The sequence below is a fragment of the Oxyura jamaicensis genome, chromosome 1 (assembly GCF_011077185.1).
Source record: "Oxyura jamaicensis isolate SHBP4307 breed ruddy duck chromosome 1, BPBGC_Ojam_1.0, whole genome shotgun sequence".
NCBI lineage: Eukaryota > Metazoa > Chordata > Aves > Anseriformes > Anatidae > Oxyura > Oxyura jamaicensis.
The window spans coordinates 54,346,278-54,361,878 of record NC_048893.1 but is presented as its reverse complement, the minus strand read 5'-3'; the positions used below and the strand labels follow the sequence as shown (position 1 = coordinate 54,361,878).

Genomic DNA, 15,601 nt, shown 5'->3' with positions numbered 1-15,601 from the left:
CGTGCAAGCTCTGGGCAGAGCAATGCCAGATCTTAGTGAGGGTATCAGCTCCAGGAATTTTCCACCCTTTTGGTGAGAGTTTGGCTGCTGGAATTTAGCTTGAGGACAGACACAGATGGACGCGTTGGGGGAAGACAGAAAATCTTCAATGAATTAAAGCACCATTACTTACACGCACTGAAAAGCCACGGGAGATTCACAAGTTAAGCACGGAGATACAGACAATTAAATGCTAGTAATCTAGAAGCTCTTCCAGCCAAAGCTATTCTATCACTGGAACATTTGAACCTGCTGTAAGGAGAATCTAAAATAGGATCAGGCACTCGGAGGCTGCATTCATACCGAGCTTTCGCTACAGAAGAGGAGCAGGCTTAATTTTCTTCATGCTGTACTCCAGACATAAAGCTGCAGCTATGGTATACATGCCAGGATCGGCTTTAAAGGAGCTGTCTTGAATACTAATAACAGCATGGCTATGTGGTCACAGCCCCCTTCTCAGCCCTATAGCCCGGGTAAATTCACAAATTCCTAGACAAGGCTGTCTATGTTGCGCTCATATTTAATACCCAAGGTAGTTAAAACAGACGTGGGGTCATGTCTGCTGCTGGGTCGCAGGGCAGCGGTACCAGCAACAGCCTCCTCTCACCAAATTCAGCAGGCCAGCCCCACAGCCCCATGGCCCTTATCCAAGCCAGGGCCTGAGATGAAGTGGAATGGCTTTGCACCTAGGCTGGCCCCACTGACCTCGCAGCAATTGTGCTTGCATTTGGGCAGGCATAACCCAAGTGACCCTGCAGGCAGCTCAGGGCCACTGAACTGCTGCTTGTCGCAGCACAAAGTGCTTTTCTGGGGGCTTGGCAGAAGGGACAGACACTCCAATACCCTCCTCATCCCAAATACACATCGCCTTGCCCACCCAGCTTCCAGCCACGCTGGTATGCCCTGGAGCAGGGTCTTCCTTGCCCAAGAGAGCCCCCAAGGTGCCCCAGGGTGCCACAGCTTACCACAGATGGCCTCTGCGGGGCTGGGGGTAAGGTGGAGGTGTCTCTTCTGCCTGTTTACAGGGGATGGAAGCCAAGCTGGGAAAGGACCGCGGTACAGTGCAGCCAAGAGACTATAAAACAGCGCTTTAAAAAGCCACAAGGTCACCTTCACTGACATTTGGATAAGGATTTTATAGAAGTCACAGGACTGGAGATGGACTTGTCGTGCCTCTGATCACAGGGGAGGGAGAGAGCTGTGTGCTGGCTGAGGAGGCTGCATTGTTGTGACTGTCGTGTTCATTAATGCTCATTTATTAGTTTCTTGGATATATGGTGCTGATTGGGATTTCTCTTCTCTTTTATTTAGTTCCAGCTGGCTTCCCTGACTTTTCCAGCACACCTCCATGAAATTTAACAGCCCTCCCACTTACCTGTACTCTCCAGGTGCCATGCCCTTGCACAGTCTGTCTTCTCGCTTTTCTTGCTCAGACCTTAGCAAACCTTGGTCTTGCTGCCATATTTCATTTAAGCACAAGGTGAGAGCTAAAATATATCACCCTCTTAAATGACGAACCAGTGCACAAGCACGCAGGCATCTGAAGGATTTGGCCAGAGGAGCTTTGCTGACGATGTGTGTTGTGAGCCTGGTGCTCATGTATAGATGTGTGTGTGTGTCTGTGTGCTCAGTCCGAAAAGCAGCACAGACTGTGAGCACTGAGCCCTGCACAGCCCGAATGAGCAAGGATGCACCCTTGAGGAAAGCTGAAAACAATGAGTCCTGGAAGGAGGAGGACATGCTCGGATCCCATGCACCTTCAGGGAAAAGACATTATAAGGCAGGCAAGTCCACATCAAAGAAACACCTGGCTCTTTCTGTTCCTCATAACCTCCAGGACAGGTTTTGGTTAGCTGGTAGAATAAATGAGACTCGTGACAAAAATACCGCTGCTCTGAAAGTATGTGGTGTGTCTATTTGAGTCTCCTTATTAAACTACAGTGCCACGCAGACATTACATCCTTAAGACACTGTCTGTGCTTCAGCCAGTCCCCAGAAAGCAGAGGTATCTGTTCCGTGACCATGACAGGACTGGAAACTTCCCGGCTCCTTCCTCAGATTAGCCCCACAGGGAGATGCCAGCATGAAGAGTGCCACAAACTTTATGCAAGCATGCTGAATATTTAACACAATTTGCTGCTGGAGCCCAATCCCTTTCTCCCACCGAGATGACCTAGAGACAGACCACAGGATTAATTGCACGGTCCCCAGCACTTTGATGCCACTTGGAGCCAGGCAGGATCAGCAGCAGCAGTAAAGACAAGGGGGACAGGCAGTGCAGCCTCAGTATTGCTGCAGCCCACTTGGGGCAGGCTGACCCGCTTGTGAGGTCCTGCTCCCTGCGTCTGAAGCCCTGTTGTGTCTCCGGTGTCTGACACCACGGCCCGAGATAGCTCAGGTCGCTGGCTGGGAGCCACGGGGAGCTGTGTCAGGTGATGGAAACGCACTGGGGGAAGAATGGCTTGTCGAGTGCAAAGCAGCAGGGATGTTTTTCAACCCAGGGTACTTGTGTAGCCTGTTTACTGCCAGAAACAGCATTATTAGCATAAAATAAATGGTGGGAGTGCATGGAAAGCGTAGGACTGCCGTAAGGCCGACCTGGCTGCAGTTGATGTGTACGTGCTGGAGCAAGGAGGCTGGCAGCCACACAATCTGCGTCCCGTCCTGTGACCAGGAATGTGTATGTGACACCACAGGGTGCTAACGGGGAGGGGGCTGGGCACAAGCCCCTGGGACCCATCCTCCTGCTGTGAAGCTGTTCCTGGAAAGGAGGCAATTTCTGAGCTTACGCTGATATGGTTTATCTCCACTGAGGGGCTTTGTCCCACACACAGACCAGAAATGCTGCATTTTCTAGCAGCACCATGGAAAGGGTGACTCCAACACAGATGCTCAATCAATATCGCATGGAGCCAAAAGATCTCCATCAACCAGAACAGCAAAGGTGCAGGTGCCTGGATTTCACTGCAAGCATCCCAACCTACAGAGCCTGCCGGAGATAAGCTGGGTTTATTCAGACAGCATACAGATTTGCACTGATTTTATACCCACAGTTACTGTTATCTGAACTTGCTGGTTCATCTTCATGTCCCACAGGCACAACAAGACGACCTACATCAGGCCCCATGTCTGACCAGCACACATTTTAGGACAGTCGCCAGCAAACTGACAGAGTGGGTAAGGCAGACTGAGCAAAGGGTCAGGGCTCCCAAAGGCCCAGCAAACATTCTGGGTACCAAATAAACAGTAGCTAGGCACAGCATGTGTGCAAACCCTCCCTCCTCCACCACGCTGCACTACATAAAAATATCTAGAGATGACTACAGTCCTGCTTGGACTGACAGAGGCAGCTGCCATAGCAGAGCTTTTAATCCCAAAGCAGAGCCTGTTGTCACTGGCAGGAAATCTTATTGTGTTGGACAGGCAATCCTAGACCATAATTAAATAGGTTGCCCTTCCTGCGAAGCCAGACAGGCTAGACTGGAGTCAGAAGGAGCAAGTCGCTAAAGCCAGGGACCACCTGGCTGTAACTTCATCTATGTGACACCGTATGCTTTTGTGACCCGCTCTGAAAGGTTGAAACCCCAAGCAAGCTCCCAGAGGTAAAGTGAGGATTTATAAAGAGCAAGAAATCAGAGATGCTCTGTTCTAGGAAGGAATTCATTCCTTCTCCTTTCAGAGACTGAAATTTTGTGGCCTTTGCCCTGACCAAAGACCCAGTGGATCACGCTGGTTCAGGATTGATTTTTTAGGGAGCTGGCGGCTCCAGCTCTGTCTCCAATGCACACAGCCCACCAGGGAATGCTTTGAACCAGACCCTGCTGGTAGCTCCTCATTTTGAGCACCTCATTTTTCTTTCACATGCTTGCCCTCACGCTGTCCCTGTGAGATAAACCACATTACTTTCTCCATAGCAGAGACGAGCAGCACTGTCGACCCCATGCTTTTCCCCTAGCCAGGACCCAGCTGCTCACCTCTGCAGCATCCCATAATCGTATGGAGACCTAAGGCTGGGTCTTAAGGGCACCCACTGCTTTTGCAAGCTTCCTCCCAGGCTAAGCAACTCTATTGCTTCTTATCAGAAGGAGAGAGCAACGCACAGTGCTGTGGCTGGGATCTGAGGCTCCTTGTGTGTGCGCAACCTCCCCGTCGGTAGCAGGACACAGCAACTGGCTCCCTCCTGCACACAGAAAAAGGCAGAGCACACAGGTGGCCAAGGGCCATCCCCTCCAGGTCCGATCAGCACCAGCCACGGCCTTGAGTCCGGGAGCACTTCTCGTGCAGAACAGATGCTGTTTCAGCACCTTGAAGTCCAGTAGCCAGGTCATGACCTCGTGGTGACACACGAGTGCCCAGGTCCCCCCACGCCACTCAAGTCGTGGGCTGGCACCACAGCATGAGTGCTGGTGGTCGGGTACGTACACAAAACACCTCCTCCACTTCCTCCATCTCCCCCACTTCTCGCTGGGGCTCCCACGGAGCAAGGAGCGAACACACAACACCAGTGCAGGAATTTTTTATTTTCTGAGAAACGCATACTTTACTTCCCAGTGCAACACAACTTCACATGCATAGCAGCAGCTGCCAGAAACCTACGGATCACAGGGTGTACTACTCTTTATAGTTTTGCTAATGTGAGTTCAGCGAGTTGCCAAGCTGGCAGACCCTGGAGACTGACATGCGCTCACCCCCACGGAACAAGGTAACACCAGTGACGGCGCTGAAAGCTCTCCACCATAACCTGCTAACAGTCTCACCTGGGGGAGGAAAGGAACGTGGTGTCCCCACTTCCCACCCTGACATCCCTTTTGCACCACTTGAATCATTCCTTCACCCTCCTGTTCACTGCATTCCTCAATACACCCCTTGTTCCTCCACATCTCTCCATGTCCTGCCATGACATTCTCCTCTCGGATGAGACTGGGTTTGGGGGAGGGGGGAAGAAGAAGGGCATAGGGATAGGCAGAAGCTGACAGATAACCCCTTATATTATTTTTCCTAAGAAAACAGATTATATCTCTTGTATACGTGAAGCCAGGAAAGGACAACGGTTTATCATGGACATCACTCTGAGTGCCTCTGCTCTGCCTGTGGTGACTCTCGGCCTCTTGTCAAAGCATTCCCACACGTCTTGGATGGCCAATCGTGAGATGTCCAAAACAGTGCTGGGGGAAGCTTCTCTAAGATGCACAGCCAGGCCTCTGTCGTGGTGTCCCTCTGTGCGTATACGCTAACCCTGGAAACCGAACTCCTTGTACTTGCTGGCCATGTCATTTCGGAACAGCTCCAGGGCCTTCTTCATCGCAGCCTGGGCATCAGCCCCAAAGTCTGCAGAGTGCTTTTCAGCAATGACCTTGATAATGACTTCAGAAATGAACTGTGAGGAAGGAGAGAGAGAGAGAAAAAAAAAAAAAAAAACAAAAAAAAAAAACAGAAGGGACGCTCAGGGTTTATTTTCAGAAAATCCAGACTAAGAAATAGGTTGCAGAGCCTGGAAATATCTCTGAGCTAATTCAGTAGCCCTTCCCGCAGTCTCTGGAGAGACACTGTGGTCTAGTAGGCAAGGAGCCTGGGCTGGGCAGAAGAACTGGGCTCTGTTCCTAGCTCGGACACTGATCTGCTTTGTGACCTTGAGTAGACCATGGCCCTTCCCACTCTTTGCCTGCCTTCTCCATTGAGGCCCAAAATCATGCCTGTGCTTGTGCAACACTTAGTTTTGTGGGTCTTGGTCTCCAGTGGATTCTCCAGGGCTTACTCTAAAATTGTACATCCCTTGTGTCCAGCCACTGCCAGTTCTTATGTCATGTAGTTTCCCAGGCATACAGGGGCTGCCATGGGCTGGTTTATTATTGTCAGGAGTGTCTCAGACTGCATATGGTGTTTGGAATGGGAAATCTAAACTTGGAGATTCACATACTGTGAGCTGAGCCCTTTCTGTGCCTCTTCTTGCATGTACACAGAGATCTTGGACTTGAGAGTTAACTGAAGTCCAAACAGACATCACTAACTAAAAGTGCAGCTCTCACGTAGCTGTCCTGCACACATTCATTACACATCAGACACCAAGATTCCCTGCCCTTTTCCATACCTCCAGATATTTGACAGGGATTTTGTGCTTTGTGGCATGGGTTTGAGCCAGGGGCTTCAACTCTGCTTCATGATTACCCTTCTGCTTCAGGATTTTGCCCAGCTGGGTGAGGACAGTAACTCCGTGTTTCTTCAGATCTTCAGAGCCCTTCATCTGATCGGGGGTCTTCAGGCCTTTGAACTTTTCAAAGCGATCCAAGGTCTCAGGGTGGTCCTGAAAGAGTCTGTGAACAGAAGCAGAGGGATTTGTGAGACTTGACAGAGCTGTCATCCAGAACAAAGCTGAGTTCCAGCTACTCCAGGTGTATATGGACAGGAAAATGTATGATAACCTGCTTCCCCCCCCAGAGAAAGCTCTTAGCTAGTCCCTGCTGGAAGCGGCTGCTTTCACCTGGCAATTGTGATGCTTTAGACCCTTTCCAAATTGTCACCATTCGCAGTCACTCCATTTAGCGTGTATGCAAAGCCAGAAAAGCCGTTGACCCTATTCTGAATCTGTGTAGGTTGTTCTTCCTCTGGTAGGTTGTTCCACAGCCAGATGACATTCTGTGTACAGAAGTTTATTTTACCATCTGTTTTACCCAGGCTGTTTTTTATCATTAGCAAATGATAAAATGCCTCTTGCCTTTGGAGGGCAGAAGCTGCTGCTGAATTCCCTTTGAATATTGTATCCACTTTAATCCCATCCTTTTACACATCTCCTAAGATGATCACCCCGCCTTTTTTCCATTCCCTCTGGCTGAGACAGGGACATTGCCCTAACCATGTCCAATTGGTATCCAAAAAAATATCCTTTAAAAATTATTATTTTTATTTTATTTTATTTTTATAGCTGTGCTAACTCTTTGGCACCAGTCCCTGGGCTATATCAACTGTTTTAGGACAGACACAAGAGCAAGGGCTGGTCGTGGCACCGAGAGCTGTGTTCTTGCATTCATCTGAAGGCAAAACAAAACCAAACAAAAAGACCTGTCCACCCTGGCTCACTCTCTCACTGGGGAGCTAGCCTGTATTTCCTCCAGACTGTCTCCCTGAGAGGTACTGTAGACCCCAGGCTCTCACCAGGGCCCTCTTCCAAGCCCATCTCTGCAATGACCAGGAAAGAGGCCCCAGCCTCACGTCCCTCACTTTCAGGCTCAGGTGTGTTTGAACATCAGCTCAGTGGGAGAGCTCACGGTGCCCCCACCCTGTGAATGCAGACAGAGGGTTTGAGTTTATGCCCTTTTCTCGCACGCCCCAGCTCAGTGTGGTGCTGGCAGTGTGGCTCCTCCATCTGGAACCACGGCACTTCTGAGAGTCCTTGGGAGCAAGTGGGTAAGAAGAGCACGGGGCACCAGGCACGCGGTGCAAGGCCATTCAGTGCTATACATAGGCGCTCTGATCCCAAAATGGAAATGAAATCAGGAAGGCAGACGGGTGGCTAAAAGCCAGGCTAGTGCTGTCCCCCACTTCCTCCCTGCCACATTTCCCAGGAGACAGGATGCTGACACCACTGGCAACCAAACTGGTAGGAAATTTCATTCTTTTCCCTGCCAGAGTCCTAGAGTCAGGGTGAAAGAGGGACGCTGGCTGTCCTGGTTATTAGGAGCAGTCTAATAACGAGGTGTTGAGAGACATCGGCTCCCCCGCACGAGTTTATTTTCAGGTATTATGCACTCTGATGGACATAACCCAACCAGCTGAAGCACCAGAAGGGCAGTGGCTTGCATCCATGAAGTAACTCACTCAGGCTGCCCGCTGCAGGGTCTGGACCCTTGGCCCAGGGCTTGCAGCCACCAAACCAGCCTCCTCTCAGGACCGTGGTTACTCACGTGCTCTGCCCTTGGGAAGGTGCTGGTCCTGTGATTTCCTAGGGATTGCTCCCATCTGGAACCAAACATGCCTCCTATTAAGTGGCCATTTGGGTGAGGGCCAGACTCTCTGACATATCATGTAAGCATAGGTTAGGCTACATTAACAAATACCTCAGCCACATGGAAAACAGAAGCTGTCCTGCAGCAAAAAGCTTCTATAAATGAGTGACTGGTCTTTGCCAACATTTCCCTTCAAACATCTCCAAAGGACTTCTGTACTCTATCTACCAAGTGCTGAGCACAACACACACCTTCTCTTTTTTTTTTTTTTCCTGTATCCTTCTATGACATGAGTTGTCTCTCACCCAGGGAGATGAGGTTTCCCTATGCAACGGGATGGAATTATTTCTAAAAGCCTCCCTCCATCGTGTCTGGCTATGGCTGAATCATGTTTGCCAAAGGCAAGATACTCCTGAGACCCTTGAATATTCTTCCAAGGAATATTTTGTTTGTTTGTTTGTTTCCTTTGGAAAATATCGGTATTTTCTAAACATATTCCAGGATATGTCATCTACCTAAGGAGCCTTTAACAAGGTAAAAGCAGGCATGTTTCTCAACTGAGGGAAGCCTGCCGGGCTTCCCCTGCCTCTCCCCTCCCTCGGAAACCCCTTGAAGGAGCAAGAAATGACCTGCCAGTGTGCTGGCGAGCACCAAGTCACATGGGAGAGGGGTATCACCTTTAATGCCATGGACTGGCATTTAATGACAATGCTCGGCCTTCAATACCTGGAGGAAAAGCAGTATTACCTATGCAGTTTGGGAACTGCTTTTGTTGCCTTGTGGCACTTTCAGAGCCACCTCACAGAAGTGGTCAGGTGGGGAGGGCTCAGCCTTCTGCTGCCCACCACCCCAGTATACCTGCTCTGGATCACACCCCCTGTGTGGGAGCCACATCCCCACTGCCATCCACAGCATCCCTACCCTCCTAGCATAGGGTGCTGAGCACAAGCTGAGGGGACATCTGGAGAGGGTCTCCTTGACATCTCCATCCCTTCTGGTCTTTAAGGACAGGGTAGGATACGATGCTGTTTCCCCCTCCACAGCCCTCAGACCCCTTGCAGGCTGCATTTCTGTGATTTGCTGCTGTTTCCCGGGGTGTTCCTCTCTCGGGGGGCCAGGAGTGTAAGGACAGTGTAGGGACAGGGGTCCTCTCATACGGGGACCTCATGAGCATGCCTTCTCTGACCTTGGAAGGAGGGAAGCACGGGGAAGGATGTGCCTCATTTACACCCAGACCCCAAATTCATCAGCAGGGAGTGGGCAAGTTTTACTGCCTGGATTTCTGGGGGGTCTGGCCAAAAAAGCAGGATGGGCAGGACTCTACCAGGTGACATCAGGGTGGAGAGAGGGAAACACTCAGGTAATTTATAGTCAATTTTACTGAAATCAGAGGTTTCAAGAGAATTGCCAGCGCTGATTTTCTTCCATTCCATCCCTTCCTCCCCACACCCTTGCTGCAGAGCAGCTGAAGGCCCAGGACACACAGTTTGCTCCAGCATTTCTCAGCACAGTGCCTGGACAGTGAGCATCCAAAGCTGAGCTTCGCCTGCAGGTCAGGTAGAGGGAGCAACAAAGTGCCTCCATCCTTTGAAAGCAGCGCAGGCCTCCTCCTGCACTCACAGATGGAAAGACAGAATCACAGCCCCTTCACACAGTGAGCAATTTTTTTAGCCAGAAACCATAGCCATGGAATGCCACCACCCTACATTAAAAGAAAACAGCCTGTTGAAATGCACACTGCTGAACACGAGTCCCCGCACGCAGCGTTCCTCAGTCTCTCACCCAAAGCCCTCGGCTTTGTTCTTAGGACCAACACTTCTTGCCTACCTCATCAAAACCGCATGCCCGTGGCCGGCGAGGTCGGCCTCCACTTTCCCCCAGATGGTGAGGACGTTCTGCCACTCCTGGTCGCTGAGCCCCATGGTTCACTGGAGGCAGGGGAAGATGGGGGCAGACGGGTCCCGAGCGCTGCCTGCAGTGGTTGCCTTTCCCCAAAAGGGTGGCTGGAGAGCTCACCCGCGGGATTTATAGTCCCTCCTCACAGACCTACACCTGTTAATCGTCAGCTGGACATCTTGCTCTCTTTCGGGCTTGTCTAACCTAATCAGCCTCTCTCTTTTTTTTCTAGGAAGCTATTTCGGGTCGGGTGCTATTGTGGGTGCCACTGATGGCATCATTTCTGCTTTTCGTATTGGACTGGCACACGTCCCGCTCCCGACAGAAAGGGCACTGCCCAAACGCACTGCCAGGAGCCTGTCCCGGCTTCCCAAGGACCCAGCAATGGTGTCAAACTGTGCAGCAGGAGATTCCTGAAGAGCACTGTCATCCGCAAGGCCAGCCCGCCTCCCACGCCCCTGCCTGCCAAAGGCAGGCGAGAAGCAAGGCCAGGATGGCTGGTAGCATTGCTCCTCCCCTCCAGAGGCCTCTCCTTTCCCCTGCTGGGGCTGAGGTCTCTCATGCCTAGTATCAGCATCAGGAGGAAAAGCCACCGTGAGCCACCGTGGATATGATTTTGGACACCTCCCAGGCTATCTCCTCAGCCTCCCTCAGGACCGATAGCAGCCTGGCATGCCAGCGGGATGATTAATCCCTTCCAAGGGGTGAGTGCAGTCAGAGCACGGCCCGATAACGAAGCCCAGCCAGCAGCACAACCCAGACGTGCAGCACCCTGCAGCCTTTCCGAAGGGTAGGAAGGGTGGCCAGAGGCAGGTGGAGGTGTCGGCTGGCCTCCAAGCCCAGAGGCAGGAGAATTTCTCCCGCTGTGCTTAGCAAGTGCCTGTCAGCCAAGCCAACCTGCAGTCCTCTGCTTCTCTCCTCTATGCACCAGTTTGCCTCACATCCAAAAACCTGCCTCCTAAACACTTCCAGGCCAAGATTTCATCCTGATTTCCCTGTGCAAACACCAGGGCACTATCAGTTACCCAAACTAGGCTAAAGTGATGGAGGAGCGCTTGGGAGCCCTCCAGCAGAGATCACATCCCCGCAGCCTCGCTCCTCAAGTCCTTATCACCCTTAACAAGCATTTGCGCCGCCCCACGCTCAGCCTTGGGTAGGATCCTGAATGCCGACCTTACAGGCTTACATGCACTTCAGACGCGAGAGAAATGTGCTCCCGGTAAACGAGAGGCTTGTGCACCGAGCTCTGTTGTATTCCCCGTGCTGAAACTGCTCAGTCACCATAATAACCTCATTTGAGTTTGGTTGACTCTTGTCGCTCTGTAGCTGTCCCCAGGGCCGTGAAGCCAACAGTCTCTGCACAGACATTAACAGTAAATGGACAGAGGCCTTAAAAAGGGCAGGGGAGCCCATATTGGTTTTTCTACAAGTTAAATGTCAATGAAATGAAATCGTAAGCTCTTCCCCAAAAGAGCATAAATAAATATGGCCTGCAGAACGACTACAAGCTCTACAGCACGCGGCGGGTGCGGACACAGCACGTGTGCCTCAGCCCTCTGCTCTTCCCCTAGAGCAAGGCCTACGGCTGGCACCACCATCTGGGCAAACACCACGTGCCGAGAGCCGACATGTCAGCCGTCCCCTTCATGTGGGCGATCGGGTGGCCTTTTCATATGGCCACACCACACCTGCGCGCCCGTGTCTGTACATGAAGTCCTCTTGCTAAACGAGCATTAAATCGTGAATATTTGGGGGCACAGTGAAGCGAAGCACCAACGGCCGATGTGCCACCGCCACCTGGGGTCTCGCAATGCTCTGGCCGTGCTGTGAGGTCTCCAAAGGGGACGATGACGATGACCAGGCCCGGACCCCAAACCCCCCTGGTGCTGCTGGGGGAGCCCCCGGTCGCGCTGCAGCAGCCTGGAGCTGTCGGCCAGGGCTTGCTACCATCTAGTGGCCACGGGCGACAGAGCCACGCAGAGGGGAGGCCACATCCCTGTCCCCACGCAGGATCCACAGGCTGGAGGAGGTCTGTGGCCTTTCCTTGGAGCTGCAGGGGTTGGTGTCCATCCAAAAGGTGCTTAGGAAAGGATCCCCCCTCCCTAAAGGGCAGGGGAAGAGTCTTTTCTGGCAAAACAGCTCCTTCCTTGGCAGATGGCAAATCTTGTTGTAGGTATCTGTGAATTTAGACCGTGCAGCATCCCTGCAAGGGGAAAAGCTGCTTGTTTCCCCATTTGTGAGCAATCAGAGAAGTTCAGCCCCCGGACAGCCAGGGGAAGAACGAGGTCTGGCTGCAGGGCACGGCGCTAGGAGCAGCAGCCGGTGCCGGTTCCTAACACGGGGCAGAGGCAGGGCTGGAGTACCCCAGCGGGAATTGCACGCCGGCAGCAGGGAGGCACCAGTTCCCAGTCTTTTTGGCCAAACTGAGTTTTTCTTAGAGTGTCACTGTTGCAGAGAGAGAGAAAGCCAGCCACGGCCTATAAAATTAATGCCAGAGAGCCCAGCAATCCCCACACGGCCTTGGCAGGTAACGTAGCAATGCTGCAATAATTTCCAGCTCTGTCTTCTCTGCAGCCAGGGCTGCTGCAAGGAGGGAAATGCATGCCTGAGAGACAGGCACTGGTAAGAATCACAGTGACGGGTATTTTCATTTTAAATACATTTATGAAATGCACTTTCCAGCAGGAGGGAGAGAAGGATGCTCCAAAACCATTCAATTTTAACACCCCAAACTGTCTGTGTTTGCACAGCAAAACAACTCAGAGACGTGAACAGTTGTTTTTTTTTTTTTTTTTTTTTGCCCCCCCCCCCCCTTTTTTTTTTTCCTTTTCAATGAACCTTTTCCCCATGACACAATTAAAAATAAAAACCCCACCTGGGAGCAGGGGACGGCTCGGGGTGACGGCCGCAGCTCGGTGTGCCGTGCCCCCGTGCTGTGCAAAGCACAGCCTGGTGCCAGCCTGGCATGTGCTGCTCTGCCAGGGGAGCGGCCGGGGGGAGGCAGCACGCCGAAGAAGCCGGGTGCGTTGTGTAACTCCCAATTACATAATTAGGCATTGCATAATGCTGGGGAAAAGGCCCTCTGCAGCCCAGCTTCGGTTTCTATGGCATTTTGCTGATACATGGCTTCTTCTAGGACCGTGCGCCTGCGCTTTGCTTTTGGAGCCTGCGGCGCAGGCTGTGCAGACGGACGGACAGACAGGTGGCACACTGCACTCCCAGCAGCATTAGCCAGAGAGAGCAGGGCAATAGCAAATCCCATAGCCATAGCAAGGCAAGAGCATTGTTTGTTTTATTTTCAGGGCCAGAAGGCTGTCAGAGAAGGGCGCTGCATGCATTGCATGTCCTCTGCCTCTTGCGGGAGACCTGGTGGGGGCTGACTGGTGCTGGCAGGAGCCAAATCCCTTCCAGGCTCCCTCTGCTCTCCCCCTCGCCCTTAAGCCCTATTCTTAGCAGTGCCTCCAGGCAGGGCTCCCGAACACTGATGGATTTCAGCAGCTGGGAGGTGACACCAGTGCCTGCTTGAAAGAAAGAGAAATGATTAGGAGGAGATGGCAGCACTGGGGCATATTTTGGGCTGCAGGTTTGCAGAGCTGTGCTATGCGTGGAGCATCTGAGTATGGGGTCAGGCCCTGTACAAGCCAGAGGCAGCTTTACCTTCACTTCAGTACGCACAGGATCTGACCTCTGCTGACTATCAGACAGGCAACTGCACGACTCAGTCATTTTCTGTCCTCGGAGGGAGCGCAGGATGGCACAGAGCCATGGCACGACTGATCCACAGCTCTCATGCCGTCACCTGGGCAGCTGGGCAGTGCCTGGATGGACCATTGAGCTGGGCTAAGTGGGGTGCTCACTGCAAGATGGCACTTGGATTTGGTGGAAGAGCAAGCAGGAAAGCAGCAGGGCAGTCCAGGACCAGAATATTTGGGCTGCGAAGTAGGAGCCGAGAGGGGAAGTGACTTGTGCTTCCGTGGAGCTGCAAGGTTCTCCTTTGGGGCTGGGAAACCAGAGCCCAAAAGGTCTGAGGATGTGTGTGGGAAAATGCAGGTGCCATTAAAGGAAGGAGGAGGAGGATTAGAAGGCAACAAGCAGCTTGTAAAGCATTGCCTGTCCCGGGAGCAAAGGGAAGAAATGTTTTTTTTAGGTAAGAGCATGGGTTATATCAGCAGGAGCTTGGAGACCTCTAGGAATCAGATGGATTAAAACTTGTAACACCACAGTGGCACCCAGGGATTTCTGTACTATGTACAGAAATTTCTGTACTATGTACAGAAATAATAAAGCAAGAGGGGAATTCCTTCCTCACTCCTCTCTACTGATACTCAACACCGTACTGGCAGCTGCAGCCTGCTGAGGGACAGGAGAAAGGGCAAGGGCCAGAAAACACGTGCGAGGGCACCTTGCGGGGTGCCTCACCTTGCAAGAGGGCTCAGGTACCTGAAAATGAGTGAAGTGGTGAAAACTTCCAATGCTGGAGCTGCCCCTTGAGGTAGGGGAGTTAACCAGGATACAGCATGCCTTGTGGAAGGAATCAGACCCACTTTTTCATTCCCCTTGCCTCTTATTCCCTGAGCACGGGGATTCTGCAAGATGAGAGCCTGTGGGGAGGCCCAGATGCACGTTTTTGTGCTGATGCTTGCACTTGCCTTTTAAAGAGCCCTTGCTTCCAGCTGCCCATGGCCACTTTCAAAGTTTGTGCCCCATTCTGCATTATCATTCCCACACGAGGAGAGCGACCACAAGATCTTTTTCCCTTCTTGCAAACAGCACTGATGTAAGCAGTCCCTCATGCAGCAGTGCTTTCTGGGATCCAGTACTCTTACAGGGGGGAACCGATCCCTCTGCAGAAAATCCTGGGCAAAATAAATAAACAAATAAATAAATAAATGTTTTCTTCAAGCAGATCAACACCGGGTGGCAGTGAACACCCTGAGCACTGCGCTGGTGGCCCGGCTGCAGGAGCAGCGCATTTACCTCTGGATTTGGGATGGGATTTGTTCTGCATCTTCTCCCTGTTGCTGCCATTCTTGCAGTTTCACCTCCTCTTCATTTCATGCAGATCTTTTGAACTTCAGAGTCCACTGCGGGGCTTGGTTCTGGCCACAAGCCTTGCCCAGCCAAGCAAGCACTAAAGCGTCTCACCCGTGCTGAGCATCCTGGTCCCGTGCTCGTGGCGTAACACAGCATCCCTGTGAAACGCTCAGTCTGCTGAGACAGCTCGGCTCTTCGGGGTCACAGAGGGGTGGCCCAGGCTTTTGGAAAGCTCACCTCTAAGCATCTTACACACACAGGATCAGCGGACAGCTAGAAGCTCATCTTGCCTCTTCCCCCAACAGCATCCAGAGGCAGCGTGTAAGGTGTGGGAACAGCCCTACTCCATCACAGCAACCCGAGACTAAGGGACTTCCCAAGGCCGTGTTTGCATCCCTGTGTTCAACAGCCTTAGGCAGGATTCTCCATGGGTTTATAATTTTTTTAATCCTCTTATACGTGCTCCCCCAAAACGTATTTCAGATGCGGTTGCAGCCCTACTGGGAGAAGATGTTAAAAACCACCAGAGACTTGGTGTCTCTGCAACAGATTAGCCGATGTGTAAACCCCCAGATCCGCTACTGGCTTTCCAACCCTTCAAAAACAGTTACAAGGCATGCCCATTTCAAAAGGAATAATGAAAAGGAAAGAAAGAAAGAAAGAAAGAAAGAAAGAAAGAAAGAAAGAAAGAA

General features: G+C 51.8%; 1 protein-coding gene across 1 annotated transcript; it reads right to left on the bottom strand.

Annotated features, from left to right (window-relative positions):
* Positions 1–4,539: 4,539 nt before the first annotated feature.
* Positions 4,540–9,998, bottom strand: MB (myoglobin). Its single transcript, XM_035312268.1, has 3 exons — positions 9,807–9,998; positions 6,128–6,350; positions 4,540–5,416 (listed from the first exon to the last, which is right to left on the bottom strand). The coding sequence occupies exons 1-3, from the start codon at positions 9,899–9,901 to the stop codon at positions 5,270–5,272; spliced, it is 465 nt and encodes a 154-aa protein (XP_035168159.1). The 5' UTR covers positions 9,902–9,998; the 3' UTR covers positions 4,540–5,269.
* Between the last annotated feature and the right edge of the window lie 5,603 nt (positions 9,999–15,601).